This window comes from Pollicipes pollicipes, unplaced genomic scaffold (assembly GCF_011947565.3).
Source record: "Pollicipes pollicipes isolate AB1234 unplaced genomic scaffold, Ppol_2.1 Scaffold_3087;HRSCAF=3621_pilon_pilon_pilon, whole genome shotgun sequence".
Classification (NCBI taxonomy): Eukaryota; Metazoa; Arthropoda; class Thecostraca; order Pollicipedomorpha; family Pollicipedidae; genus Pollicipes; species Pollicipes pollicipes.
Window position 1 is genome coordinate 16,916,777 of NW_023596225.1, and position 26,152 is coordinate 16,942,928.

At 59.2% G+C, this 26,152-nt stretch overlaps 1 protein-coding gene across 1 annotated transcript in view; it reads left to right on the forward strand.

Annotated features, from left to right (window-relative positions):
* The window catches only part of LOC119089810 (low-density lipoprotein receptor-related protein 2-like), a 72,689-nt gene that overhangs the window by 34,403 nt on the left and 12,134 nt on the right, over positions 1-26,152 (forward strand). The window contains 39 exon segments of the mRNA XM_037212627.1: positions 1,885-2,027; positions 2,363-3,174; positions 3,470-3,594; positions 3,936-4,044; positions 4,480-4,844; positions 5,381-5,583; positions 6,160-6,344; positions 6,923-7,133; positions 7,635-7,956; positions 8,466-8,662; positions 9,025-9,278; positions 9,759-9,930; positions 10,404-10,500; positions 10,825-10,953; positions 11,361-11,585; positions 11,900-12,004; positions 12,383-12,596; positions 12,938-13,026; positions 13,418-13,956; positions 14,291-14,431; positions 15,014-15,216; positions 15,655-15,838; positions 16,206-16,328; positions 16,708-16,779; positions 16,781-16,852; positions 17,115-17,298; positions 17,688-17,869; positions 18,451-18,677; positions 19,033-19,253; positions 19,814-19,920; positions 19,922-19,945; positions 19,947-20,027; positions 20,562-20,745; positions 21,004-21,098; positions 21,440-21,579; positions 22,096-23,262; positions 23,626-23,750; positions 24,187-24,351; positions 24,729-24,855. Of these exon segments, the coding sequence (XP_037068522.1) occupies positions 1,885-2,027; positions 2,363-3,174; positions 3,470-3,594; positions 3,936-4,044; positions 4,480-4,844; positions 5,381-5,583; positions 6,160-6,344; positions 6,923-7,133; positions 7,635-7,956; positions 8,466-8,662; positions 9,025-9,278; positions 9,759-9,930; positions 10,404-10,500; positions 10,825-10,953; positions 11,361-11,585; positions 11,900-12,004; positions 12,383-12,596; positions 12,938-13,026; positions 13,418-13,956; positions 14,291-14,431; positions 15,014-15,216; positions 15,655-15,838; positions 16,206-16,328; positions 16,708-16,779; positions 16,781-16,852; positions 17,115-17,298; positions 17,688-17,869; positions 18,451-18,677; positions 19,033-19,253; positions 19,814-19,920; positions 19,922-19,945; positions 19,947-20,027; positions 20,562-20,745; positions 21,004-21,098; positions 21,440-21,579; positions 22,096-23,262; positions 23,626-23,750; positions 24,187-24,351; positions 24,729-24,855 (8,320 nt within the window).

Genomic DNA, 26,152 nt, shown 5'->3' on the forward strand with positions numbered 1-26,152 from the left:
CTGCGCTCTCCTGCCAGGTCTTAAATTCACTGAAAAGTAAAGGGCACTGGCTTCTCATCAGTCTCTCCTCTGGCAAGTGTACGATGATATTGGCACGAGCTCGTAGGAATAATTCAAGTTAGTATGTCAAAGTTTTGACGGAATCTACACGCATGAAACATGTGCATGAATTATGGACAAAACGCTCTTCTCATTTTCGTAGCGCATGAGCATCACGGCCCTCGTTTTATGGGCTAGATATACTGTAACTGCATCAGGTTTCACCGGACAGCTGGCCTCATTTACGATAGAGAGTCCACCACCACAAAGCGCCGCGAATCGATCCGACCCTACGACATCCTGACGAATGTAACGGAATCAAGACCAGCAACACGGCAGTAGCGTTTGGTACGCCGGATCGACTCGTCCTCTTGTAAGCATGGGATCGATGCTGAGTGCGCCTGCGGGCCGGCTGAAGCTCCGCGACGAGCTGTGCGCTATCTGCCGGCAGCCGCGCGCCAGGCAGGGTGACCACCGGGGCGTGGCTCTGCCCTGCGGCCATGGCTTTGGCCACAGCTGCATCACGCGCCGGCTGCGCGCCGGCCCGGCCCGCTGCCCTCAGTGCGGCGCGCGGGCAGCGGTGTCGCAGCTGCGGCCGGCACTCGGGGCTCGCTCCTCCGACACCGCCGAGGACGGCGACAAAGCCGAGTCGGACGAGGCGCGCCGCGAACGGGAGGAACTGCGCCGGGAGCGCACTGAGCGCCGCCGGCTCGAGAAGGACCTGGTGGAGACGCGCCAGCGGCTGCAGAAGAGGGACAACACGGTGAAGATGCTGCAGGGAGAGCTGCGCAAGCTGCAACGCAAAGTGCGCCTGGAGGAGTCCGACTACGACGGTGACTCGAACCGCTCCTGGACGCCGCGCGCCCATGACCAGGGCGACGCCACCGACTGACCTAGCCCCTCGTGCAGCTGCCAGTATTGGACCCAAGGGCAGGTGGAAACATCACCCAGCGGACTAGGGAAGGGTTGTTTGTGGACCAGGGAATGCGTCGTGAAGAATGGTCGATCTAAAGTGGGCAGTCATTTGTGTTCGAAGATACCCTGCGAGACTTGAACCAAAATGAAACATGAAAAACATTTGTTGATCGAACGGTGATGATGCTCGAAGAGAATTACGGGACAAGATGGAGAAGGCAGAGATTTGACACCATCATGGAATAGTCTTCCTTGCAATGGATGGTTTCCTGTGCGTTTCAAATATACGCTGTGAGATGGGATAAATATAGCTTTACGACGAACCGGAATCCTCTGATCGTGCGTTATTATTTTTAGACAAACTCGTGGACATTTCGTAACATGTGAAACTAAGATCGCGGTGTCATGGACACGCTTGCACTGTTGCTAAGAAATATGAGCAGCGTTATATTGACGCTGCCCTCAGTTTCCAAATCTTTGTCAGTAACAAATATTTGGGAACTGATGCTTTCAGCATTTTTGTTGATGCGGTCAACTGATGATGCGCATGAAGCGCGCTGTTGATATTAGGAAGCATGAACTATGACCAATTAGGGAAATATGATCAATGGTAATTAAAAATAGACACGAAGTTACATAACACGAAATCGACGCGCATACTTGGAAAAAAGCGTTCTTAATTGACATGCACAGGAGTGGCAGCGGATTACAACCTAATAGGGCTATCAAAGCTCCGATGCATCAATTCCATGCAGACGAGTATACAGCCTTCATCTTTGTCGACCTTCACGGTCGCGGAAACTACTTTTCCCGAGACAAAAATGACGTAAGCCTCACGTTTGGCGGGATGGCTGCGGGTCGGAGACCTTGATGCCTGCGCGCCCCCGCGCCGCCGTCGGCGCTGGTTTGAGCGCTATGTGCACGTTCCAGAGCACCTGTACGTGACGGACTGGCGACTGGATGCCATCGTGCGGCTCAACAAGCTGAGCGGTGCCGACGAGACCATTGTGGCGCGCGTCCAGGAGTCCAACCGCCTGTTCGGCATCAAGGTGTATGCGCGCGACATTCAGAAGGTAACTCACGTGTCTAACGCCACCTGTTGGTGCGGTAAATAGAGCTTGCAATGCTACGTGCAGTTGCTGTGCTGCTGCGTAAGGTTTTGGAAAGGAAATGGAAATGTCACGCGAGGAAATTTTAGTTCATCGGCATGTCGCGTCCCAACTTGTCCATGCGGCGATTTTGTGGAAGTCACACATGAATGGCACGCCAGGCACGCATTATCCTTGTCAGCTGCGCCGGTGATGGGTGCACCTGTCACGTGCCGCTATCGGCCGTCGTCACTGCCGTCGGCGCTCGGCCCTGTCCATGTCGCGGGCCGCCGGACCGTACCCCGTCGCCCTCTCTTCAGATCGACCCGGACCACCCGTGCCGCGAGGACAACGGCGGCTGCGAGAGATTCTGCTTCCCGATCCCGTCCAACGAGACGACGAGCGGCCTGGTGGCGCGCTGCGACTGCCCGTACGGCATGAAGCTGCGCTCCGACCTCCGCCGCTGCGAGGACGCGCCCGACGCCGAGCCACCGCTCGAGGCCTGCCCCAACAGCTGGGACTTCACGTGCGCCAACCAGCGCTGCATCCCCAAGCCGTGGGTGTGCGACGGCGACGACGACTGCCTGGACAACTCGGACGAGGAGCAGAACTGCACCAAGCCCACCTGCCTGGCCGAGGAGTTCGCCTGCGCGTCGGGCCGCTGCATGCCGCTCTCGTTCAAGTGCGACTCGGACAACGACTGCGGCGACTTCAGCGACGAGACGGGCTGCGTCAACGTCACGTGCGACGAGCACGAGTTCAAGTGCAACAACGGCCGCTGCATCCCGAAGGCGTGGAAGTGCGACTCTGAGGACGACTGCGAGGACGGCTCGGACGAGGATGACTTCTGCGACGAGAAGACGTGCACCTACTACCAGTTCAGCTGCCCGTCCGGCCACTGCGTGCCGCAGTCGTGGGTGTGCGACGGCGACAACGACTGCCTGGACAACAAGGACGAGGAGGGCTGCCCGCCCGTCACCTGCTCGGCCAACCAGTTCAAATGTGCCAACCTGAAGCAGTGTGTGCATGAGTCGTTCAAGTGCGACGGTATCCCTGACTGCCTGGACGGCAGTGAGGAGGAGGGGTGCCCGACCCTCTCCCCGGACAGCTGCAACCCGGACAAGCAGTTCAGGTACGACCACACCGGCGCCGAAACCAAGCCGAAGATGGCTACTTCGAAGTGTGCTAGGGAGGGACGTTCTGGGGTTTAGTGCGTGTTCTGCTTCGCTGTAAATTGCATTGTTTAGACAACACGAACTATTAAGTCGGCTTCAGACATTCGGTTGACATGCACGGATGTTGTTCACGATGCCGCTTCATGTCCAAAAACGAGTCTGTATTCCATTCAGCCGTGTTTTTATATCTGGTGAGGCTGGGGAGTGTCGCTGTGTACGCTCACCGTCGCCACACCGAACTCTCCCGTCCAGGTGCGAGAAGTCTGGCATCTGCATCCCAAAGACCTGGTACTGCGACGGCAACGCAGACTGCCTGGACAAGTCTGACGAACCAGACTCGTGCGGCCAGATCGAGTGCCGACCCAGCTTCTTCAAATGTAAGCCGGTCGTCAATCGAGCGCCAGAGAGCCAGTGAAGGGTGTCATCTTAGCTCACTTCTGACACAAGCCGGCCGCCAACCGACGACGACACTGGCGGCAAAGCGTGTCGTCTTAGCTCACTACTGGCAGCGATGTCGAAAAATTTGTATCTTGATCTTACGACTTGTCTCTAAACATGGACAATTTTCTTTACTGAGATTTGCCTTTAATCAAGCTTCATATCAATGAGGCACAAGCTCTCACGCTGTAGTTCTGCGCTCTGGCCGTTTTTTGCGTGATTTCTGTGCGTTTGCGACTTAACGCGTCGCTTATCATGCCTGGGGCCCGTTCTCTGGCAGGTAACAATACCAACTGCGTGTACAACGGCTTGGTTTGCAACGGGGAGGACGACTGCGGTGACGGCAGCGACGAGGACACGATGCACGCCTGCAAGAAGCCGCCCATTACGTACGTAACTGGGCGAGCCGCGGCTGCAGATAAATCGCTCGACAGTAAGGCAGGATTTACTGGTCAAGAGGATTGCGATTTGTCGAGAAAACTGGTTTGTGTGAAAAAGAAAAGGCTTGCTGCCTGGCGAGATTTAGTAATTTTTACATGAACTCGTTTGTTGTAAGCAAGCCCGTCGTTCGTGATGCTAAGAATGTTGAAAACGAAAGAGCTCGGGGTTTTCCACGACACTTGCAGCAGTCAAAACAACTCCCTGTTGTTGTTATTTTTACCTGCGCAAATAATACCGTTGAGTCGAGTCAGCCCATCGGTGGCTTCTGAGACCTGCCGCGGCACATGTCCTCACCACAGTAACGCCTTTGATACACGCGACCCTCCACGGTCGCGCTCCGTTCTGCCCGGCGCCCTGACCGTCCCCTCCCCCGCCTCCCCCAGCTGTGCCTGGGACGAGTGGCGCTGCCCGAACGTGACGGACCGGTGCGTGCCGCGCGCCGCCGTCTGCAACGGCAAGCCCGACTGTCCGAACGGCGCCGACGAGGGCGTCGGCTGTGACCTGGCCGAGTGCACGGACGCCAAGACGGAGATGTGCAACGAGGGCTGCCTGCAGACGCCGACCGGCGCCGTGTGTCTGTGCGGCCGCGGCCAGCAGCTGAGCGGCGACACCGAGTGCGTCGACATCGACGAGTGCGCCGAGGCGGGCCGCTGCTCGCAGACGTGCAACAACACCAAGGGCGCCTTCTTCTGCGGCTGCCAGCCCGGCTACAAGCTGGAGGCCGACAAGCACACTTGCAAGCCGACGAGTGAGTGTGACCGACGTGTGAGCTGTGGACTTCAAGAGGCGTGAGGGGAGGGGGTGCGCTGGAGCTAATGGAGGATTCGCTCAATTTGTGACGAATGATAAGCTGTGATGCGAATCTAGTAAGCCCAAAAGATCAGTTGGATGATCGGCTCAAGTTGTGGCTCATGGTTAGCCGCGGTTGTTACCCAAAGCGTGCAAAAGATGACCAACGAGCGTTAACTTCAGTGGTTGTTGTCCCAATCCGAGTTAAAGTTACGAGTACCGTGGCATTTACAACACCGGCATACAAACATAAACAGCAAGCAACGTTCATTTACACCCATCCAGGGGTGTAATGGCCGAGTGGTCAGCACCTTCGGCTTCCACGTGGGGGCCCGGGTTCGAATCCCTTTGGAGCTATGGCCCTTGAGCTCTATGTGATTAACGTGGTTCCTGCAGTTGGTGGTGCTCCACAAAAGGGTGCCGACAGCGTGCGTTCCTTGAAAATGTTGGTTTCCTCTTCCATCTCGGTGACGATATGCTTTGACACGCCCGCAGGCGAGGACGAGGCGATGCTGATCATCTCCAACCGTCGCTCCATCCTGGTCTCCAACATCAACGAGACATCGGTGGAGCGCCTGCCCGTGTCCGTGGAGAACGTCGTGGCCACCATCTCGGACATGAAGAACAACATCATATACTGGTCTGACATGAAGGTCAAGAAGATCATGCGCCTGGAGAAGGGCGGACAGCCGCAGGAGGTGAGGCGCGCGCGAGGACTCGGACTCGGACCGCCGCCTCGCGCCACGCTGACCTCCGTGCCGGCCGTGTCAGGTGTTGATGATCTCGTACCCCGGGCGCGAGTCTTGGCTAGATTTAGCGAATAGCTGCCGGTTGTGTGAGTGATGTGACGTCGAAGGGCTTTAATTACCAATGCAAATGGTTCTAGCGCTACAACAATTGCTTGTATATAATTGAGCTATTAATCGACCACATTTGTGGCATAGTTCGGTTAGTATTAGTATGGTATACGACAGTCACGTTGTTCTATTCACGCGCACATTACCATCTCAGTAATGGACGCGAGAACTAGGCCCTTCTAAATCAAGGTCCAAGGGGTAGGCGGAGTGGTAGGTGGTGGGTTTGAGCATCCCTAACTAACTGACCTGGTCCACGGTAGGCTCACTACACAGTGATAGCAGTATCTCAGTGACAGTGATTGCAGTTTATCGACGACAGCTCACATGCCACAGATAGCGTATGGACGTTTACAGCGTCCACCAGAGGTCCGGTGTCGTCCGACATGTTCTCACTGCCGCTCGTGCCCCGGCCGACAGGTCATCAGCAGCGGCCTGGACCTGGTGGAGGGCCTCGCCTTCGACTGGGTCACCGGCAACCTCTACTGGGTGGACTCTCGGCTCAGCGTGATCGAGGTGGCCAACAAGAACGCCTCCAGTCGCATCACGCTCATCAACCGCGACGTGGACCAGCTGCGTGGCCTGGCGCTAGACCCTGACAAGAGGTGAGCGCCGTCAGCAGCCCCCGGCGGCCGGCCCCGGCCGGTCGCCGCCGGATGTGTGGCCGGGGGCCCGGCTGGCGCCGTACCGCTCATGGCAACGGCGCTAGGATGGACGATGGCGCCGTCAGCAGCCCCCGACGGCCGGCTCCGCGCCGTGCCGCTCACGGCAACGGCGCTAGGATGGAAGATGGTGCGGTCAGCAGCCCCCGAAGCCGGCCCCGGCCGGTCGCCGCCGGATGTGTGGCCGGAGGCCCGGCTGGCGCCGTGCCGCTCACGGCAGCGGCGCTAGGATGGTCGATGGTACAGGGTAGATGTGGCGTTAAGTCTGACTCCTGCGAAGCCAAGCGCCCGCGATGTCGCCACGGTGTTTGCCGGTGTGGACAGGCTTTCTAAGTGATTTGCGTCGTAGGAAGAGCAGCAGGTGGTCGAGTGACTGCCAGTGGGCGACAGCAGGACGTAGATTCGATAAGGGCGTTCTGCTAATGCCACCAGGACGGCACCCCGCTGTTTCAGTTTCCATGGCTCGGTCGTTTTGTTGTGCTGGTCCACTCCGGACCTGAACTCTATTGTCTGTTCGGCAGCGCCCGTTTCCTGTTCTGGTCGGACTGGGGCACGCGGCCTCGCATCGAGCGCGCTGGCCTGGACGGCTCCGATCGTAAGACCATCATCAGCTCCAAGATCTACTGGCCGAACGGCCTCACGCTTGACATCCCCAACAAGCGGGTCTACTTCGCCGACAGCAAGCTGGACTACATCGACTTCTGCAAATACGACGGGACGGGACGACAGCAGGTGCGTGGTGTCTGCTGGGCCTGGGATGCCGTCTTCAGACGCTCCCGCCTCTACAGGTTTTTGGGGTGGTCACTGCCTCATTGGACGTGGCTGACGCCGTTCTTATGTTTGCGTCTTCCACCGCTGGCTCCAGTGCCGGGCGCTGGCTGATTTGAACAGTTCTCATCTTCCTGCCCCTTTTGTGCCGACGCTCTGTAACAGGTAGACACTGTCGCTGCAGACTCCCGACTGGCGCACACTTTCGCCTGTGCCTAGCCGGCCACGCATACTTGTATTCTTACTTCAGTTTGCCACACAGCTCAGAGTTCCTTCTGTATCCCGTCAGTGGCACGGCGTCTAGCGGGACGATTCCGGCTTAGCTGTGAGGTGTTGACAGTGCCCTTCCCACCGGAGCGCCGTCGCCCTCCGCACCCGGTCAGCGGCAGGGGGCGCGGCGTTCGCCGCCGCATCCCAGCCTCCTCCGCCAGCCCCCTCTAACTGGTCCGCCGGCGTCGCCGCCAGGTGCTGGCGAGCAGCCACTACCTGCTGCACCCGCACAGCATCGCCGTGTTCCTGGATACGGTGTACTGGACGGACCGGCAGCTGAACCGTGTGCTCTCGGCGCACAAGTACAGCGGCCACAACCAGTCGGTGGTGACGCACCTGGTCTCGCAGCCGCTCAGCATCCACATCTCGCACGCGGTGCTGCAGCCGAGCGCGCCCGACCCGTGCGCGGACGCCAGCTGCCAGCACATGTGCCTGCTGGCACCCGGAGAGCCCGGCTTCGCCTGCAAGTGCCGGCCCGGCTACCGGCTGGCCGACGGTGGCCAGCGCTGCATTGTCGGTGAGACTGGCGGCCCCGCCGGGGCTGGGGGAGGCCACAGGCGGGAGCGGAGCGCGCTGGCGGTGGGGGTGGGGTGGGGTGGGGGAGGGCGGCGAGACGGGGTGCGGAGTGAGCGGCGGGGTGGGGGCCTGGAGGTCGACGGGGCGGAGGGGAACGGATGGCGGAAATGCGAGAGAACACCGCCAGGAGAGAGAGAGAGGGAACAACGCTGCGGCGGTCAGGAGGCACCCGTAGCTGTGATCTTCCTGGCACCGCGCGAGAGCTGGGCATTGTTGGTCAGCCGCACAAAAACTCCCTACCCCCTATGTTAGCAATGAGTGCCTACAATGTGGTGACTGACAGACTTGAATCCACCTCAAACTCCCCGAGCTTTCTCCAGCCCTGGACCATTGTGCGCCACCCGGGCTCCACCTCCTGACCTCGACGCTGACCTGACCGCGACCCGACGCTGCCTCGCCTCCCCCGACACCTCCCGCAAGCGGTACTGACCGTCGCTCGCGCTGCGGCAGAGGAGCGCGCCTTCCTGCTGCTCATGGCCGGCAATCGGGTGACGGATTTGTCGCTGACGCCGGAGCAGCCGCGCACCGGCCTGCTGACGCCCATCATCGGCGTCGACAGCGCCACCAGCCTCGACTTCAACCACCAGTCGCAGACCGTCTACTGGGTCGGCATGACCGAGACCGGCATCGGTGGGGCCGACGAGAATGTGAGTGGCGCGGATGAGGCTCGCGGAGGTCAGGGGTCTCGGCACCGAGTGTAAAGGGCGAGGAGTTAGAGATGCGCAGTGCGGATTTGTTGGCGCGGTTGCGGGGCTTAGGTACGCGCGAAAGTCTGCCTTGGGGAAATGATCTTTTACGATTGTGTTTTCCGTAGGTGGACGTGAATGTGCAGCTCGTAATTACAGGAGCATCCCCGAAGTCTTAAGACTAAAACTCGTTTATTTTTGAGAAAAAAAACATAAGTCGTGCGCCTTCGCCCCATACCGCGCCGTGCCGAGATGTCGGTCCAATCACGTGCGTCCAGCTGGCGGGAGCAGGCGCGTGTAACGGTCCGTCTGCGCGCTCCCAGGGCACCATCTACAGCCGGTCCGTGGCCGGCGGCAACGTGACCGAGTTCCTGGTGAACGGCATCATCGGCACGCCGCACGCCATCGCCTACGACTGGGTCGGCGGCAACATGTACATCGGCAACCAGCTGGTCTCCAACATAGAGGTGGTCAGCGCGCAGAGCAAGAGCCGCTACCGCAAGATAGTGCTGGGCAACAATGGCACGGCAGAAGGCGTCGGCAAGCCGGTAGCCATCGTGCTGGACCCGTCCGAAGGGTGAGGCTGCTCTCACAAGGGCTGGTCCGGCTTGGTGGATTTGTCATTTGGGGGGCAGTTTCCGAAACCAATATTTTGCTCCTTGAAGCCCATCGGTTCTACTAAAGTATTGTGCTGTCTTGGCATTACGGAGCAAATTGTGCTTGTTTGATTTGACCTGCTTGCCATGGATGACATACAATTACGAGTTGGTGTTCTGCGAGTTCCACGCAAGGATCAAGTGACTTAGATTTGTTTAGTTGACCATGTAAACCAGGCAGGGTGCAACCCGTGAGGCGTTTGAGCTCGATTGTGCGGTCAGTAGGGCGAAAACGCCCTCCTATTTCTGCCTGATCAGCCCGTCCACCTGATGCGCACATGTCTCTGTCGCTGGTGATCGAGGCTCAGCCAGCTGTACCACTGCCGCGCTGCTGAGGTGTGACGTGTCTGGCCGGCGGGCACGGACTCCCGGCCCTGACCGTGACGCGCGGCGGCCCGCAGCAAGCTGTACTGGGCCGACTCCGGCGGCGTCGGCGTGCCTCCCAAGATAGGCAAGGCCAACATGGACGGCACCGCCCTGCAGCTGCTCATCAAGGACGTGACTCACCCGCTCTCGCTGGCCATCGACATCGAGACCAAAGTCATCTACTGGAGCACAGAGAACCAGCCTTTCGTGAGTGGGCTCTCGCGGTCATGTTTTGTGTGGGTGTTTTATGCTCTCCCTACTCAAATGACCGCACCTTCCCTGATTGGTTCCGTGTGTTATCTTGCAGCTGTGCACTCCTCGCTGCTTCAGAAACATAGAGCGGCAAGGACAGCTTCGCTGGCAAGGTGTCGGCCTTGAACTGCTCTAGATCTGAATCCAGTCCAAATACCCGCATACATAGAAATGGTCTATACGGCTGTACACTGTATGTGGCCAGACTTGTCTGTGCATGGTCCGTCTGGTTGCAATATTATTCCAGTTCGCATCTGGGTCATTATCCCTGACTTGGAAACGATTCTGCCGACTATGCGAGCTTCCATTGCACCTGAAGTAGACCTGATCACCATGCACCGGTAAACAGCGGGTCACCATCAGTGTCCACGTGGCTGCGGACCCCCCGCCTGGCCCGGCTCAGGCAGCGCGGCCCCCCTGTGTTGCAGATCAAGAGTGCCGGGGTGGACGGCTCGAACGTGAAGACCCTGCTGGACGCCGGGCGGGGCATCGCCAAGCCGCGCAGCATCGCCATCTACGAGCAGCGTACGTGCTCGTGCGGCTGGGTGTCCTGAGGCGCCGCTGCCTCGTGCCCAGCCAGCAGTGCTCGGGCGCGGGGGGTCCAGGGACCATGGTATTGTGTGCTGTGTGTGTGGTGTTCAGTGCTTGTTGCTTCTTACTTCAGCGTTTGAGCTTCACGCTGTTCGCTGTTTATAGCATGCTGCTCACTGTTCCTCGTGTTGAGTGTGTTATGCGTTCGTTCGTGTCTTCGTTTGTCATCACTTTGGCTTTTTGTTGAGCAGTACTACCTGATTTTGGCATATTCGACGTGTCAACCCGTGTTTACTTAGTCGTCCTCGTCGCCTGCAGGACTATACTACTTGGATTCAGCGTATGAACAGGTGGCCCGGCTGGACCTGCCGGAGGGAGACAACCGGATTATCCTGATGAACAACACCGAGGCGCTCAAGGAGCTCAAGGTCTTCTCCAAACGGCCAGGTAGGAGGCCAGCTTAGTGGTGTGGGCAGTCAAAAATAGTGTTGAAGTAATCCATTGTTTTCTCGGAAGTACCAAGCGAACATATAGCATAGCAACCAACCTGTTTCATTAGCGCATATTAAATATTTAGATAATTTAATACGCATTAAATATTTGATTGATGTTCTGCTCCCAATCAATACGTCTCGTCGATTATGGCGCAAAACACGATACCACCGCGTCTCTTCTTCCTCTCGATGGCATACGGCCATGAATGATGCACCAACGTCTACATTTGGGAACGAGGCAGGCTGTCAGACTGTGCGATCATGTCGGGAGAATATTGCGATAGTTCGGGCCCTGTCAGCAGCCCCTGAGCCGTCACGCACCATCGCCGGCCGCTCACGCCGCGCACCCTTGACCCGCAGTGACCAGCAACCACCCGTGCCGGAGCAGCAACGGCGGCTGCCAGCACCTCTGCATCCCGGCCAGCGAGGGCGGCCGCGTCTGCGCATGCGCCGTCGGCTACCGGCAGGAGGGGGCGCTGCACTGCTCGGCGTACGACTCGTTCGCCATCGTCAGCCAGCTGGACATCGTTAGGGGCTTCAGTCTCACAGATCACAACGAGGCGATGACCCCTATTGCCGGACCGGGTGCGTGTTGCCAGATGATGACGACGCACACTTCACGTTGCTCATTGGATACATATATTTGTTCGGACCATAGGAATTGAATGATGACATTTAGATAGCATCACCATGTGAGTGCCCTTATAATGAGCTGAGCTTGATGCATGAAAACATAGTCGTATCTTGGCAGTTATTGGGATTTAAAGACATATGGACAGTCCAGGTAATTTGGCGTACACAACGAAAAAAATGGTAAACACGCCAGTCGTTATCCACTTGCATAGCGTGAAGACGTGCCGACGGACCTTGGCGCTTGACTGCGCGTACCTTGTTTGAAGGTCACAACGTGCTCCACGTTGACGTGCTGGTGAAGTACAACTACATCTACTGGGTGGAGTTCAACCTGCTGGGAAAGAACGGCATCTACCGCGCGAGACCCAACGGTGAGTTGGTTCTCGGGCCGTCTGGCCGTGCCTTAACTCCTGACATGCGGGCATTTTTGGTTGCGAATCGAGTGAGCGACACTCGGGAGTGTGCGGGAGAGTTTTTCGCTGGACCATGCCAACGAGCCCAGCCGCGCCCGGTGTTGGATTTATCGAGTGTTGTCGGCCAGGCACGGATCTGGAGGCGGTGGTGTCGATGGCCTATCGAACGTTGTCGGCCAGGCACGGATCTAGAGGCGGTGGTGTCGAGGACTTATGGAATATTGTTGGCTGGGCACGCATCTGGAGGCGGTGGTGTCGAGGACTTATCAAATGTTGTCGGCTGGGCATGGACCTGGAGGCGGTGGTGTCGAGGACTAATCGAATGTTGTCGGCCAGGCACGGATCTGGAGGCGGTGGTGTCGACCGGCGTTGGATCGAACGGCATCCGTGGCATCGCCGTCGACTGGATCGGCGGCAACCTGTACTTCGCCAACTCGTTCCCCCACGAGACGTTCCTGGAGGTGTGCTGGCAGGACGGCAAGCATCGCATGGTGCTCATGAAGACCACCAAGGACTCGCCGAAGGAGATTGCCGTCAACCCCATCAAACGGTACGGATGTGGTAAAACCACAATATATATGGTGACCGGCTGGCAAAACTGTAGATCGGCCTGCAGGCGAAAGGTACTAACAAAACTGTTTTTCTCGATTATGGTGTACCGGTTCAAGTCCTTGCAGGTGCAAAGTGGTGTTGACTTTCCATGAAATGCTGACTGCCAAGGGGCACGCCGTGCACGCGACATCTCGCCGAGGTTTGGCCCTCGTCGATGGTTGTATCCCAGGGCGCCCGGCACCGGAAGCCTGTAGCGTGCAGCCTCGTGCGTGTCTCTGGTGGTCTCGGCTGGCTTACGCCGCGTGGGGCGACACTGACCCGAGGTTGCTTCCTCCGCAGCTACCTGTACTGGATCGACTACGGGCAGAACCCGAAGGTGGCCCGAGCCAGGCTGGACGGCAGCGAGCCGGAGGCTATCGTCACGAGTGGTGAGCCTGGGGCGAGGCCGCTCGGAACACGACGGTCAAAGGACGCTCGCACTGGCTCGGACGGTGTCCTCGAACGTCACACCGGTGTCGAGTGATCTGGAGTCTTTCATGAGGCGATCGGTTGATCAGGGCGAAGACTGTTAGCTGGAGTGAAGACACAGCGCTCGCCCTTTGACGATAGAGCAGCGTACAGGTTATTGGTGTAGTGGACCTTGAGCCCGCCGTTTCCCAGTGTAGCGCTTATCTCTGATGGTTGGCACGACACGGTGACCACGTCTCTGATTCACGCCTCTGACCCATGTTTTGACCCGCTTATCTATCCCACGTCCGTGACCCAAGTCTCTGACCCAGGTCTCTGACCCTGTAATTGACCCGTCGTCGGCGTTCGCAGGCATCAGCCAGCCGCGAGACCTGACCATCGACATGCTGACGCACGACATCTTCTTCGCCGACTCGAACATGGACGCCATCATGAAGGTGGACTACATGGGCAAGAGCCGCCAGATGATCCGCCGCAACCTGCCCAACCCGGTCGGCCTGGCCGTGCACCTGGGCAACCTCTACTGGGTCGACCGCAACCTGGGCTCCGTGTTCCGCGCCTCCAAGCTGGCCAGCAACACGACGGCGCCGCAGATCCTCAAGTCGGGCCTGGAGAGGCTGCGCGACATCACCGTGTTCGACGCCCAGAACCAGCCCCGTGGGCAAACGCCCTGCACGGGCGCCGGCTGTGAACAGCTCTGCTTCGCGCTGGCCGCCGGCGAAGGCAACCTGCTCAACGGCGGCTACAAGTGCGCATGCGCCACCGGCACGCTGGCGGACGACAAGCGCCGCTGCGTGAAGAGCGAGGACTACCTCATCTTCACGACGCGGACCGAGATCCACAGCGTGCACATGGACCCGAGGGTCAACAGTCTGCCGTTCGAGCCCATTGTGAGTGGATGTGGCAGCTGTGCGTGGTGTGTGAGTCAGTAAGTTGCGCTGGTGTGGTTCGGTTGCGTGAAATTTGCGGCGGCTGGGGCCGCTTTGCGATCGCAGGCCTGGATGCCCGCGAAACCTGGAGTCGTGATAATTTGTCTTCAATTTATTATTCGTTTCCAAGCTTCAAACTCAATCAGCGGTTACAGCCGGCAACCTTAAGACATTTCTGCACAGTTCTCGCAAACACTTGTAATTATTTGTACTACCATATGGATATCTAGCTCCTGGGCTCCATTGTTGCGCGCTTGAAGCACCAGTCTTCAACCCTCTCCGACGTGTTCTTCAGACTAACTTCACGAACGTGGTGAACATCGACACGGACGTGGCGGACCGGCGCCTGCTGTTCACCGAGGTCAGCCCGCCGGACCGCATCGGCTGGCTCTCCATGGATGTGCTACGCGCCGACAACGGCACCACCATCATCTCGGTGAGGCGGCCGCGGCGGGGTCTGATCCGCTGCGGCGCCGATCGGATCGGATCGGATCGGATCGGATCGGATCGGATCGGATCGGATCGGATCGGATCGGATCGGATCGGATGGTCCGGGCCGGGCCGGGCTTTACTGGTTCTGGGTCGAGCTGTGTGGAACGATGCTACGAACGTGCGCACTTCAACATCACTTCGCGCGCCGTTCACAGGAATCATTCAGTTCAGTTTTGATTCGCAAGGCGATTTTCATCGGGATATGCGCGCGAAGCCAAGTCGCTTATGTGACGTATCTAATGCCTGGCCGTTTAAAACGGTGTAGGAGCGTAGCTCCGTCGCATAAAGCCATGCCCAGACCCCGCATAAGACCAGCTGCAATTCTGGGCGTAATTGTGAGCGTAGACCAGCTGTAATTCTGTAATTCATGTCCGTCCCTGCGCGCTCTCTGACCTGACACCACATCCGTCCGTGCACGCTCTGTGACCTGACTCCACGCCGCGTCCGTCCGTGCTCTCTGACCTGACGCCACGTCCGTCCGTGCGCGCCCTCTGACCTGACACCACGTCCGTCCGTGCGCGCGCAGGGCGAGAAGTCGGCCATGGACCCGACCGGCATCGCGTACGATTGGATCGGGAAGAAGGTGTACTGGGCCGACTCGCGCAACCACTCGATCTATGCCATGAACCTGGACGGCTCGCACGTGGTCATGCTGGCCAACGTGGAGAGGCCACGTTCTCTCGTGCTCGACCCCTGCAAGGGCTACATGTACTTCATCGACTGGAACAGGTAGGTGCCGGAGGCTGCTTGGCTTTGGCCTAGTGTCGCTTCGTGAGGTGCGCAGGCGGTGCTCAGGGCTATTCGGGCTTGTGGTGGGTTTGGGGATTACGGATAGCTGACGATTTGGCCTGTTGGGTCGTAGTTTCAACCGATGCAGCTTCTGTATATCTCGTTTAGGACTTGCCGCGTCGAACGCGACAACGTGCTATGTGGTACCAAGTATAAGTTATGGCGGATTTTGAGCGTGCGTTACCTGGCACTGCCAGGCTACCGGTAACTGTCAAGCGTCGCTTCACAGGTAAAGGTTTGCTCCGCCGTATTCTGAGCTTTGGTCGGCTCCCTCGAAGATCCGTTACCGTCGCGGGGACCGTGCTCCGTCGCTGGGCGTCTCTGTCGCCACGCGAGGGCGGTACTGGGCCCGCCTCTGACCGCCGCCCTCGCCGCCAGGTACGGCTCGCGCGCCAAGATATTCCGCTCGACGATGGCTGGCTCGTTCAAGACGGCGATCGTGGAGGCGAACCTGACGCAGCCCTCCGGTCTGGCGCTGGACCGCCCCGCCCAGAAGATCTACTGGACAGACCTGCTGCGGGAGAAGATCGAGCGCGCCAGCGTGGACGGCACGAACCGAGAGGTACTCCAGAGGGCTTGGCGGCGGCGGCGAGGTAGCACGGCTCAGGCGTTCCGTGTGGGCGGGAACGCTCTGGGTGGTGTGACAAGTCTTCATCGGGGTGGTATGCTGGCATCCCACGGCATCCTGGGAGGATTGTCTGTCATAGTCAATGTCTGCTCGCATGTGTGCTCGGGTGCCCGTCCGATTGCTGTCGTCTTGAACCGGCGCAATCTTCACTGCTGGCTTTGATGCCATCTGCCCATTTGGAGCGCATGGCGTCAATTAGCCCGCGGTCGCATCTGTGCCTGTGCTTGGACTACCTCGTTCAGCGTCGTCATGCGCGCGCACCGGCCAGAAGCGGACACGAACTAAGCCGGTCGGTTTTCAGGTGCTGATCGCGGCCACGCTGTTCCCGTACGGCATAGCAGTGCACGGTAACTTCATCTATTGGACAGACCTGCAGCTGCGCGGCGTCTACCGCGCAGAGAAGCACACAGGAGCCAATACGGAGGTGAGGTTCCGTCAGCAGGAGTGGCCAGCGGCCGTAGTCATGGGCGTGACTGTGGCTGAGCTGCAAAAGATGTGACAATAAATGCACAGCTGAAATGGCTTGAGTGTGCCCCTTGAGATTCGTAGAGTATGCCAGTAGTACATGATAGCAGTTCACACAGGATGGAAGAATGGCGCCAGCGTTTTATTTTGTCCGTATTTGCATGTTATGATTGAGTCAAGTGAAGGGCCGCACATTGAGCTCGTTTACGCCGTTTACGATGCTCGTCGTGCCGTGTCCCGTTGGTTGAGAGGATCGGCGTTCCTAAGCGTACAGATAGCTCTGTGCCCTGGGACTCTCAACTAGTCGCCACCCTAACGTGGCGCCTGTCGGGGCTCAGGAGATCGTGGACCGTCTGGACGGGACGCCCAGGGACATCCTGGTCTTCTCCAAGGACAACCAGAAGTGCGACCCCCGAACTGAACCCGTGCTCCATCAACAACGGCGGCTGCGCCCAGAGCTGCCACCCCAGCGTTAACAACACGGTGAGACGTCGGCGTGCGGCGCAGTGCCCAGACCTTCACAGGAGCTGCATCAGCACCTCCCCACGACATCTGGCCGGCGCCGAAGTTCATTCAGACGCTTATGTAGTATTGCACCAAATGTCATTGATGTATGGGATGCGAATGTCCTCGACGGTCGAATGCTAGGGAATGCACACTGTTTGTTGCATGAATGCTGCTTTTGCGCACCGTTCAGCGGACATGCCGCCCACCTTCTGAGCGCCGGCTCGGCCCTGTCGCGCAGGTGGAGTGCAAATGCAACACCACCACCAAGCTGGTGAACGAGGGCAAGATGTGCGTCACCACCGACCTCACGTGCGACAACCACAAGTTCGTGTGCGGCAACGGCAAGTGCATCAGCCGGCTGTGGGCGTGCGACGGCGAGGACGACTGCGGCGACGGCTCCGACGAGGACGAGAACTTCTGCAGTAAGCGGCCGGCCGCGCGGGGCCCCGGGACCCGGCCGGCCCCCCGCGCGGGGCGCCGGGGCCCGGCCGGCGCCGGAGCTGGGCGGAGTGCTGGCGTGGCGCGAAGTGGGCTATCGCGGCGGGATCCAAATATTCGTGACAAATTAAAAACACTTGCCATGCGAGTTGGCAGATCGTCTGCATTTTCTAGTTTTACGTTTCGATCTTTGGCTTTACCGTATTTTCCTTTAGCTTTCACTGTCTACGCTCCTCTGCGCTGCTCAAGAATTAACTGGGCTGAACACCACCAACAACATGCTAGCGTTGGGAGGCAGGTGCCCGGTCGGCGGCGCCGCCATGGCTCGTCTGAGCCGGTCCCAGCTGACGCCCCCGCCCCCCGTCGTTGCCAGCGTTCCACACCTGCAGCCCGTCTGAGTTCCGCTGCGGCAACGGCCGCTGCATCTTCAACTCGTGGAAGTGCGATCATGAGGACGACTGCGGCGACGAGACGGACGAGGCCGAGTGTGACTACCCGCCCTGCGACGAGGGCGAGTTCACCTGCGCCAACCACCGCTGCATCGACATGGATGAGGTGAGCACGGCGCCGTCCGCGGGAGGGACTCCCCCGGCCGAGGGAGGGGAGGGGTAACGTAGAGTTGATGTACACTCGTGTCGAGGAGATGAGCTCTCGTGTAAGTGCTTGTATTGTGTGAGTAGCTGGTATGCTTGCGTGTTGGGTACGGCTGTGTAGCAGTGCGGTACATGTTTTCGTGGGAATACGCTGTAACTGAACTATGCAGTCATGCAGATTTATGTTCTGGTTGTGCGATGGCAGAATGCACTCTTGCCATTGACTGGATGTTGCTCCCCTTCTTATCATGTTCGTGTGGAGTCTCAACCCTCTTGATGCTTCTGCTCTTCCATCCCATCCTGTCCCATGCCCCACGCATAACAACATAGGTCTGCAGCGCACATTTATCTGTCCGAAGGTGTTGAGATTCTTGCCGTGATAGCTTGTGTCTGATGTAGTACGCTTGTGTATGACTGCACGGTTTGCTTCGTATGCACCTGTTGGCTGCGCTCCTTTTGACTGCGACATGGATTATGGAGTGTACCTGGTGGCTGCAGCGTTCTGCCCGCCGTCTGACGCCTCTCCCATCTGACCCGCTACAGGTCTGCAACGGCGTCAACGACTGCCGTGATAACAAGACGACGGACGAGTCGCTGGAGCGCTGCAGCAACACCACGACCACCTGCCCGACCAACCACCTCAAGTGCGAGACGACCAACATCTGCGTCGAGCCGTACTGGCTGTGCGACGGCGACAACGACTGCGGCGACAACAGCGACGAGAATGAGCTGCACTGCAAGGACCGTCACTGTCCGAACAACAGCTTCAGGTGCGTCGCCCGGCTGGGACGGGAGGCAGCGTGGACGTAAAGCAGCGGGCGGATCAATGGGGATCAATGGGCTTGCGCTTCGGCAGTTTAGCGAAACATGTGGCAGTTACGGCCGTTGAAGTCGCCACTAGCGATGGGAACCGGTGATAATGGCAGGTTTCTGCCAGCGTGGGAGTCAGCTGTGTGGTGGGTTGAACACCTTTGGGGCCGAAAAGCAGCTCCTTGATCATTGGGCGGCTTGCCCCGGCGGGGGGCGCTTGGTGAGCGTCCCAACACTGCAAGCGTGACGGGCGTAACGTGTCACGCTCGCCGGCGCGTGATGGCGGTGTTTTGACTCCGCCGTTGGCGTCGCTAGGTGCTCCAACCACCGCTGCATCCCCGCCACCTGGCACTGCGACGGCGACGACGACTGCGGCGACGGCGCCGACGAGCCGGACGACTGCAAGTCGAAGGAGCGCACCTGCTTCGGCGACCTCTTCACCTGCAACAACGGCAACTGCATCCCGCGCATTTACATCTGCGACGGCGACAACGACTGCGTGGACGGCTCGGACGAGGACGGCCGCCACGAGTGCAGTAAGTCTCGGCCGTCCCACTCTCTGCGCCCTCTCTGAGCGGTGAGCCGCTCCACCCCTCTGCTCCGGCTCTGGCGCAAGTCCGTCCACCCCTTCACATGGCTCGCTCGCTAGCTGGTTTGCTGTTGTTGGATTGCGACTCTTCCTTTCTTTTGCCCCCCCCCCCCCCCACCCCCTCCCCGGTCCACCTCTTGTGGTCTTTGGTCTCGGTGTTCGTGCCTGGCAGTTTGGGCATGCCGGGCGCCTATTTTCAGCATTACGTTCAATGACTTTGATGACCCCCCCCCCCCTCTTACCGTGCAGTTCTGCAATCCCTGGCTTTAGTTCTGCCCCTGTGTCCAGTAGTGATGCATTTAGAATATGCAAACCTCAATTTTGCACTGCGTTCCCCTTGTGCATACAGCCTTGGTACGTAGTTCGTAGATGACTGGAGACCATCCATGGGTCCTGAAGTCGATTGCAGACATGTGCCTTATGCGAGCTGGCCATCAGGTTCCACCACCGCTCCGTCGGAGGTGCGTTACGACTCACCCGAGCCCTGACCTGGCCTCCCTTCTGCAGACAATCGGCAGTGCTCCAAGGACGAGTTCCAGTGCACGGCCAACAAGGACTGGGGCCGCGCGCTGTGCATCCCGCAGCGTTGGGTGTGCGACGGCGACCCGGACTGCGGTGGATGGCGCCGACGAGGACAGCGAGCGCGGCCAACTGCACCACCACGCCCGACACGTGCACCACGGAGCAGTTCACCTGCGCCAACAAACGCTGCATCAACAGCGTGAGGAACTGGGCGAGGGCCGGCGCTCCGTGCTGGCGGCGCTCAGTTAGGGCGGTGATTCAGGCTGAGGCTCGGAGCGAAACAAGCAGCTGAAGTCGGTATTGAATAGACTTGTGGGGTCGTGTGTTGGGGACGGCCCTTTGCCCGGCTCATTCTGGACCAGTCTTCGTGCTTAGTTGCAGTCGTGAAAGGAACAAGACGAGGGCTTGTGGGGAAAGTGCGTGAAATTGGCCAAAAACCCGCCCTTGGCACTGTGCCGTCCGTTTAGCTCCTAAATGGTGAGTGTGGCGATGTTTTCAATACTTCATTTTCAAGTGACTGGCGAGTCTTTTGATCCAGCATTGCCTTGCATCGCATTCATCACAAGCTGTGAATGCTCCCCACGATCGGTCCACGTCAGAGGAGGCTGAATCTCTCCTATTGCGCGCGCTCTCATCCGTGCTCCGCTGCCCTCCCCCTGCCAACCCGTCCCCTCTCCCCCTCCTCCACCTGGTCGGACGGTCGCTTGACCCGGCCATCCACTCGCGCCGCCAGAAATGGGAATGCGACCACGACAACGACTGTGGCGACGGCAGCGACGAGAGCCGCGCCTGCAACGGCCGCTACCCCAACTGCACGAGCGACGAGTTCCCCTGCTCCAACGCCAAGTGCGTGCGCCAGGCGTACCGCTGCGACGGAGACGACGACTGCGGCGACTTCTCCGACGAGGCGGACTGCTGTGAGTTCGGGGGCGACGCTGGGTCGGAGATGGCGCGAGGCCGCGGGCCGGGGCCCGGGACCGCTGGCCTGAGGCTGGAGACGGCGCTGGAGTCGCCGGTCGTCGGGGATATGAGAGCCGATGCCGCGCTCATTGAGTCTGTCTGTTTGCCTCTCAGCTGCCCTGTCGGTGATTCGCATGCTCTCATCGGCGGTGTTTAACAATCGGCCACGAGATGACGCTCGCTCTACAATGGCCTGGTTTTGTGCGTATTCACAGGGAAAGAAGAGGCCGAATGTCAGCCTGGCGAATTCGCGTGTGGTGGCAAGGACGCGGAAAAGCACTGTATCAACTATGAGCTGGTCTGCAATAAGGTAAAGCTGACGAAGCATATTTAGGCAACCACAATGGGTAGCCTGAGCAGCACTGCGTTCCGCGAAAATGATTGACAAATGATTGTTTGTATTCAACATACTGCTGAGACTCGATCAATTTTACGTTGCTGTCAGCCTTCTGCAGGATCAACGAGACTCACGCGGCACACAATCACGCAAGAAGCATCCGCTTGCATGCCTCTTGCACGGATTGCACAGATCTTGCACGCATCTCACTCCGATCTGAGACCGCACCGCGAACGTGGTGCACTGCGGCGAGCCCGGCGGCCGGCTCCGCGCGTGCGCGCTCGACCCTGCACGCTGCCCCGTCTTTCCGCTAGGAGGAGGACTGCGAGAACGGTGCCGACGAACCACTGCACTGCAATGTGGACGAGTGCGCCAAGACGGAGCTGCACCAGTGCGCGCACAAGTGCGTTAACACGCTCATCGGTTACTACTGCGAGTGCAGCTCCGGCTACAAGTGAGTTAGTCGCGCCGCTGTCCGGCGGAAGAGACGCGAGGGTCGTTGCCCTCGCCGAGTTAGAGATGCTGGTCTGTTTGTTTTTCGCCGTGGTTCGTGCTGGTTGTCTGTTTTGCTGGTGGCTGTGCGGCAAGGCTGCTGTTTGCTACCGCTGCACCCTTCTGAGTTATTTCCCAAATAACGCATCAAGGAGCATTCATGCAACCGTGTGCTCTGTGTTGCTGCACCCGTGTCTTGTTATAGCCGCGTATAACCACTTCTCCGCCTGATTGAAAAACTTACCTCTTGACGTGTCCACTTACACATTGGTGCTTGTGGGTGGACACGTGAGAGGTAAACGAGGCCCAGATAGCCAAGGCCCGGGTTTTCAGCTGCACCTTGGAAAGTTCGCGACAGAACGAAGTGACGCTGCGCTTTTAACCTTTTCCATAATGGCATGAGTGTGTGCCTCAGCGAGGTCTAATGCTTTCACACTGTTCCGGTCGAGCGGCCAGTCACTGAACCTCCCGTTTGCAGGCTGATGCCGGACAAGCAGGCATGCGAGGACCTGGACGAGTGCTCCGAGCGGGTCAGCGAGTGCTCGCAGAAGTGCTTTAACCAGCCGGGCACCTTCTCATGCAAGTGCAACGAAGAGTTCTACGAGCGCGAGCCGGACGGCCTCACGTGCAAGCGCCGCGACTCGATCACGCCGTGGCTGGTTATCACCAACAAACACTACGTACGCAACATCTCGACGGACGGCTCGCACTACGCGCTGATGCACCAGCAGCTGCAGAACGTGGTGGCGCTCGACTTCGACCTGAAGGAGGACCGTCTCTACTTCGCCGACGTTGGCGACAAGAAGATCCACCGCACACTGCGCAATACGAGCGGCGAGTTCTACGAGCCCATCATCTCGACCGACACGGGCGGCCTGGAGGGGCTAAGCGTCGACTGGATCGGTCGCAAGATCTACTGGCTCGACCGGAGTGAGAAGCATCTGGACGTGGCCAACCTGGACGGCTCCAACCGGCGCACGGTCCTGCCGCACGGCCTGACCGATCCGCGCGCCATTGCCGTTCATCCCGGCATCGGTTACATCTTCCTCACCGACTGGAACCTGCAGGCGTTCATCGGCAAGATCGGCATGGACGGCAGCAACTTCACGCGCATCCTCACCTTCAACGACAAGGTGATCTGGCCCAACGCATTGACCATTGACTTCTTTGCCGAGAAGATTTTCTGGGCGGATGCGCACATGGATTACATCGCGTACGCCGACTTCGAGGGGCGTGGCAAGCACGAGGTGATTCAGGGCCAGAACGTACATCACGTGTTCGCCCTGACCATCATGGACGACACCATGTTCTGGACGGACTGGAACCTGAAAGCAGTGGTGAGCGCGCACAAGTTCACTGGTGGCAACATCAAGATCCTCCGCAACACAACGCACCGGCCGTACGACATCAAGGTCTACCACCCGCTGCGCCAGCTGGCTTACGACAACCCATGCGCTGAGGATAACGGGGGCTGCTCACACTTGTGCTTGCTGGCGCCGGCCAAAGATGGCGGCACGCGCGCACAATGTGCGTGCCCGGACGATTTCAAGCTGATGGCCGATGGGAATACGTGCATTAACAACTGTCCGAAACGGACGCACCGCTGCGGCGCGCCCGACGACATCTGCATACCCTGGTTCTCCAAGTAAGTGACCCGTATGGGTGGGGTCCGATGGTATCGCGAACCGGTCCCACCATGCACCCATCTTTATCTACAGGCATGATCGGTGTTACCTGGTGATGTGGACAGTCTCATCGTAGATCTATCCAGATCGGTCCTTCTTCGCCGTGACCGGTTAGACGACCGCGGTAGTTAACACGACTTCACCCGCGCTGCTTGTTCGCTGCACAGATTGGAGAGGTATTCAGGCTCACTTTCCATTCGGCGGGGGCCGACGTCGGAAACGAAGACCCGTCGGAGTTAATCCTCCCCCTCCCGCCATGCGCTTACGAGGCTGTCCCTGATGGGCGCAGCATGAGCGCGCGCTGACCTGGCGTCGGTCGGCAGGTGTGACGGCGTGCGGCAATGCAAGGACGGCTCAGACGAGCACGGATGCCCAGAGCGCGTCTGCCCCATCGGACAGTTCCAGTGCAAAAACAACAACTGCACCTTACCGTCCCAGTTCTGCAACCGTGAGTGCTGCACGAGCATTCCACTGTCGGGCACCCGCTAGCTGACGGCATTCATGAGTGGATGACGGACGCTGACGCTGACTGAATGGGCTGAATGACTGAAAGCCAGATATTGTAGCTGATCGACCGAATAGAAGATGCTGAATGAAAAGCTGACAGAATAAATGGCATGTGTCTGCTTATCGGTATGTACCGAAATGCCGTTCGTGGTTTTTGCATCACGTGTTATATGTTCGCTCACCAGAGGTTTTGAGCGCAAAAACATTACTCTTGGTGGCACAAAGGCTCTTAGTAAAAAATTGTACTTAATCTAGTGCGTAAACCTCACGCAGCTATCCACACTCCCATTTCCTCCTCGTGTACCATGTTTTGCTTCTCGCGTCTGATTCCGTGAAGCAGTCCACGCGATGGTAATCGTGCCACCTGGTCGCCGCAGTGAACGACGACTGCGGCGACAACTCGGAGGAGGAGAACTGCGCGAACGAGTGTCCGGAGCATATGTTCCGCTGCAAGAAGAACGGCTACTGCATCAACAGCGCGTGGGTCTGCGACGGTGACGCCGACTGCCGCGATGGCACCGACGAGGAAGAGGAAGAGTGCCGTAAGTCCCGACGGGCGGCTGGTGCCGCGCGCCTGCCTGGCCGCCCCCCTCTGAGCAGCGCTTTACTGTCGGCCGCAGGGGTGTTACTGACGTGTGAAACGGTCGTGCGCACCCGAAAAAAACGGCGCGTGTTTTGTGTGTCTGTGATTTGATGTAGGTTTTGCACCTGATCCAGCGTCGCTGCGCAGCTTAAGCCCCCTGATTTCTGTGCTCGATTGAATCTTTTGTGCCAGGCATCATGGACAGTTGCCACTCTAAATCCGCGTTGCGTGCAGGCACTGTTTTCGAGATACTTGTAGCACGCTCGCTAGCGCATACCCTCAAACATGAGAAAGTGCCTGCCGCTGCGTTACCACCGCGCGCCTCGCTGCTTACAGACCACGGCAACTGCGACAAGGACACACAGTTCTCCTGCAAGAACGGCAAATGCATCGCCAAGCTGTGGTCGTGTGACGGTGATAACGACTGCGGCGACGATAGCGACGAGCCGGCACATCTGTGCAGGTGGGTCTGACCGCTGCGACGCCGAGCCCCGAGCCGCTGCGCAAACCGAGCCCCGAGCCGCTGCGACACCGAGCCCCGGGCCGCTGCGACACAGAGCCCCGGGCCGCTGCGACGCCGAGCCCCGAGCCGCTGCGACACCGAGCCGAGCCCCTGCTACACCGAGCCCCGGGCCGCTGCGACACCGAGTCCCGAGCCGCTGCGACACTGAGCCCCGGGCCGCTGCAACACGGAACCCCGAGCCGCTGCGACGTTTTGTTTTGGACGCGTCCGCCGCTGCCGCCCGCGGAGGAAGTGGCTTTTGTCGTTGGCGGCCACCCCTTTGTTTGCGCCAAATCGCTGAACTGTGCTGCCGTCTGTCGTTGCGTGTATTTCCTTCATGCGGGCTGAAATGCTTAACTAGGTGTTGTCACCTAGCGTATTCTTAGGCATGATTAGGGACATGATTCCAAGCGGTTACAAATCCCGTCTTTTGTTTTCGACCTGGAAACACGAATGCCGCAAATGCCGCCGAGTGCCTCCCGATCGCCTGGAACAGCTTGCAGTTGCGGTGTTCCCTCACGTGACCGGGAGCTGCAGCGAGGCACGAATCCAGGGCGCCGCTATCCGCTCACGCGTTGACGGCGCCACGACGGGCGGGCGTTGCCGCAGTCGGCCTCGGCCCACGTGCACTATGCGCCGACCGGCGGCGCGGCCGGCAGCGCGGTGGCGGCGAGGCTCACTGCTTCTTGGCCAGCAGGCGAGCCTTGGTCGGCTTCAGCGGCTCGCTGTCCTTCAGCGCGTGCAGGGTATCGTCCAGCACGTGGGTCACGCTCTTGCGCAGCTTCGCGTCTCGTCCGGCGTGCCCGTTGCTCGGGGCTTGTCTGCCAGTGAGGTGCTCCCGACCGACGGTCGCTTCGTGCAGCTGCTGCACGGGCACTGAGCGCGCGGTCGAGGCCGCTCTCACTACTTTGGACAGCTCCGGCGAGATGCTGCTGGCGCCGCTGATCTGCTTTTCAACGCCGTCTAGGGCCATGCTCTTGGATGGTGTCAGCAGCTCCGTCTCTTTGCGGCTACTCTTTTCGTGGGATGCTATTTTTGGCGTCACGCTGGTGGCGTTAGTTAAGGGGACCTCCGTTTTCTTGGTTGTGGTCTCCTTCCCAGATGCCTTCGATCGCCCTTCATCTTCATCAGCATCATCTTGTTTTCCGTCGTCGTCCCGGACCGTTCCGATGGTAGTTTGCGCCGGCTGCAAAGTACCGTGCCGCGCCTTTTCCGGTCGGTGGGGCCCACCTGATCTGTTATTGCTGCCAGTGGACAC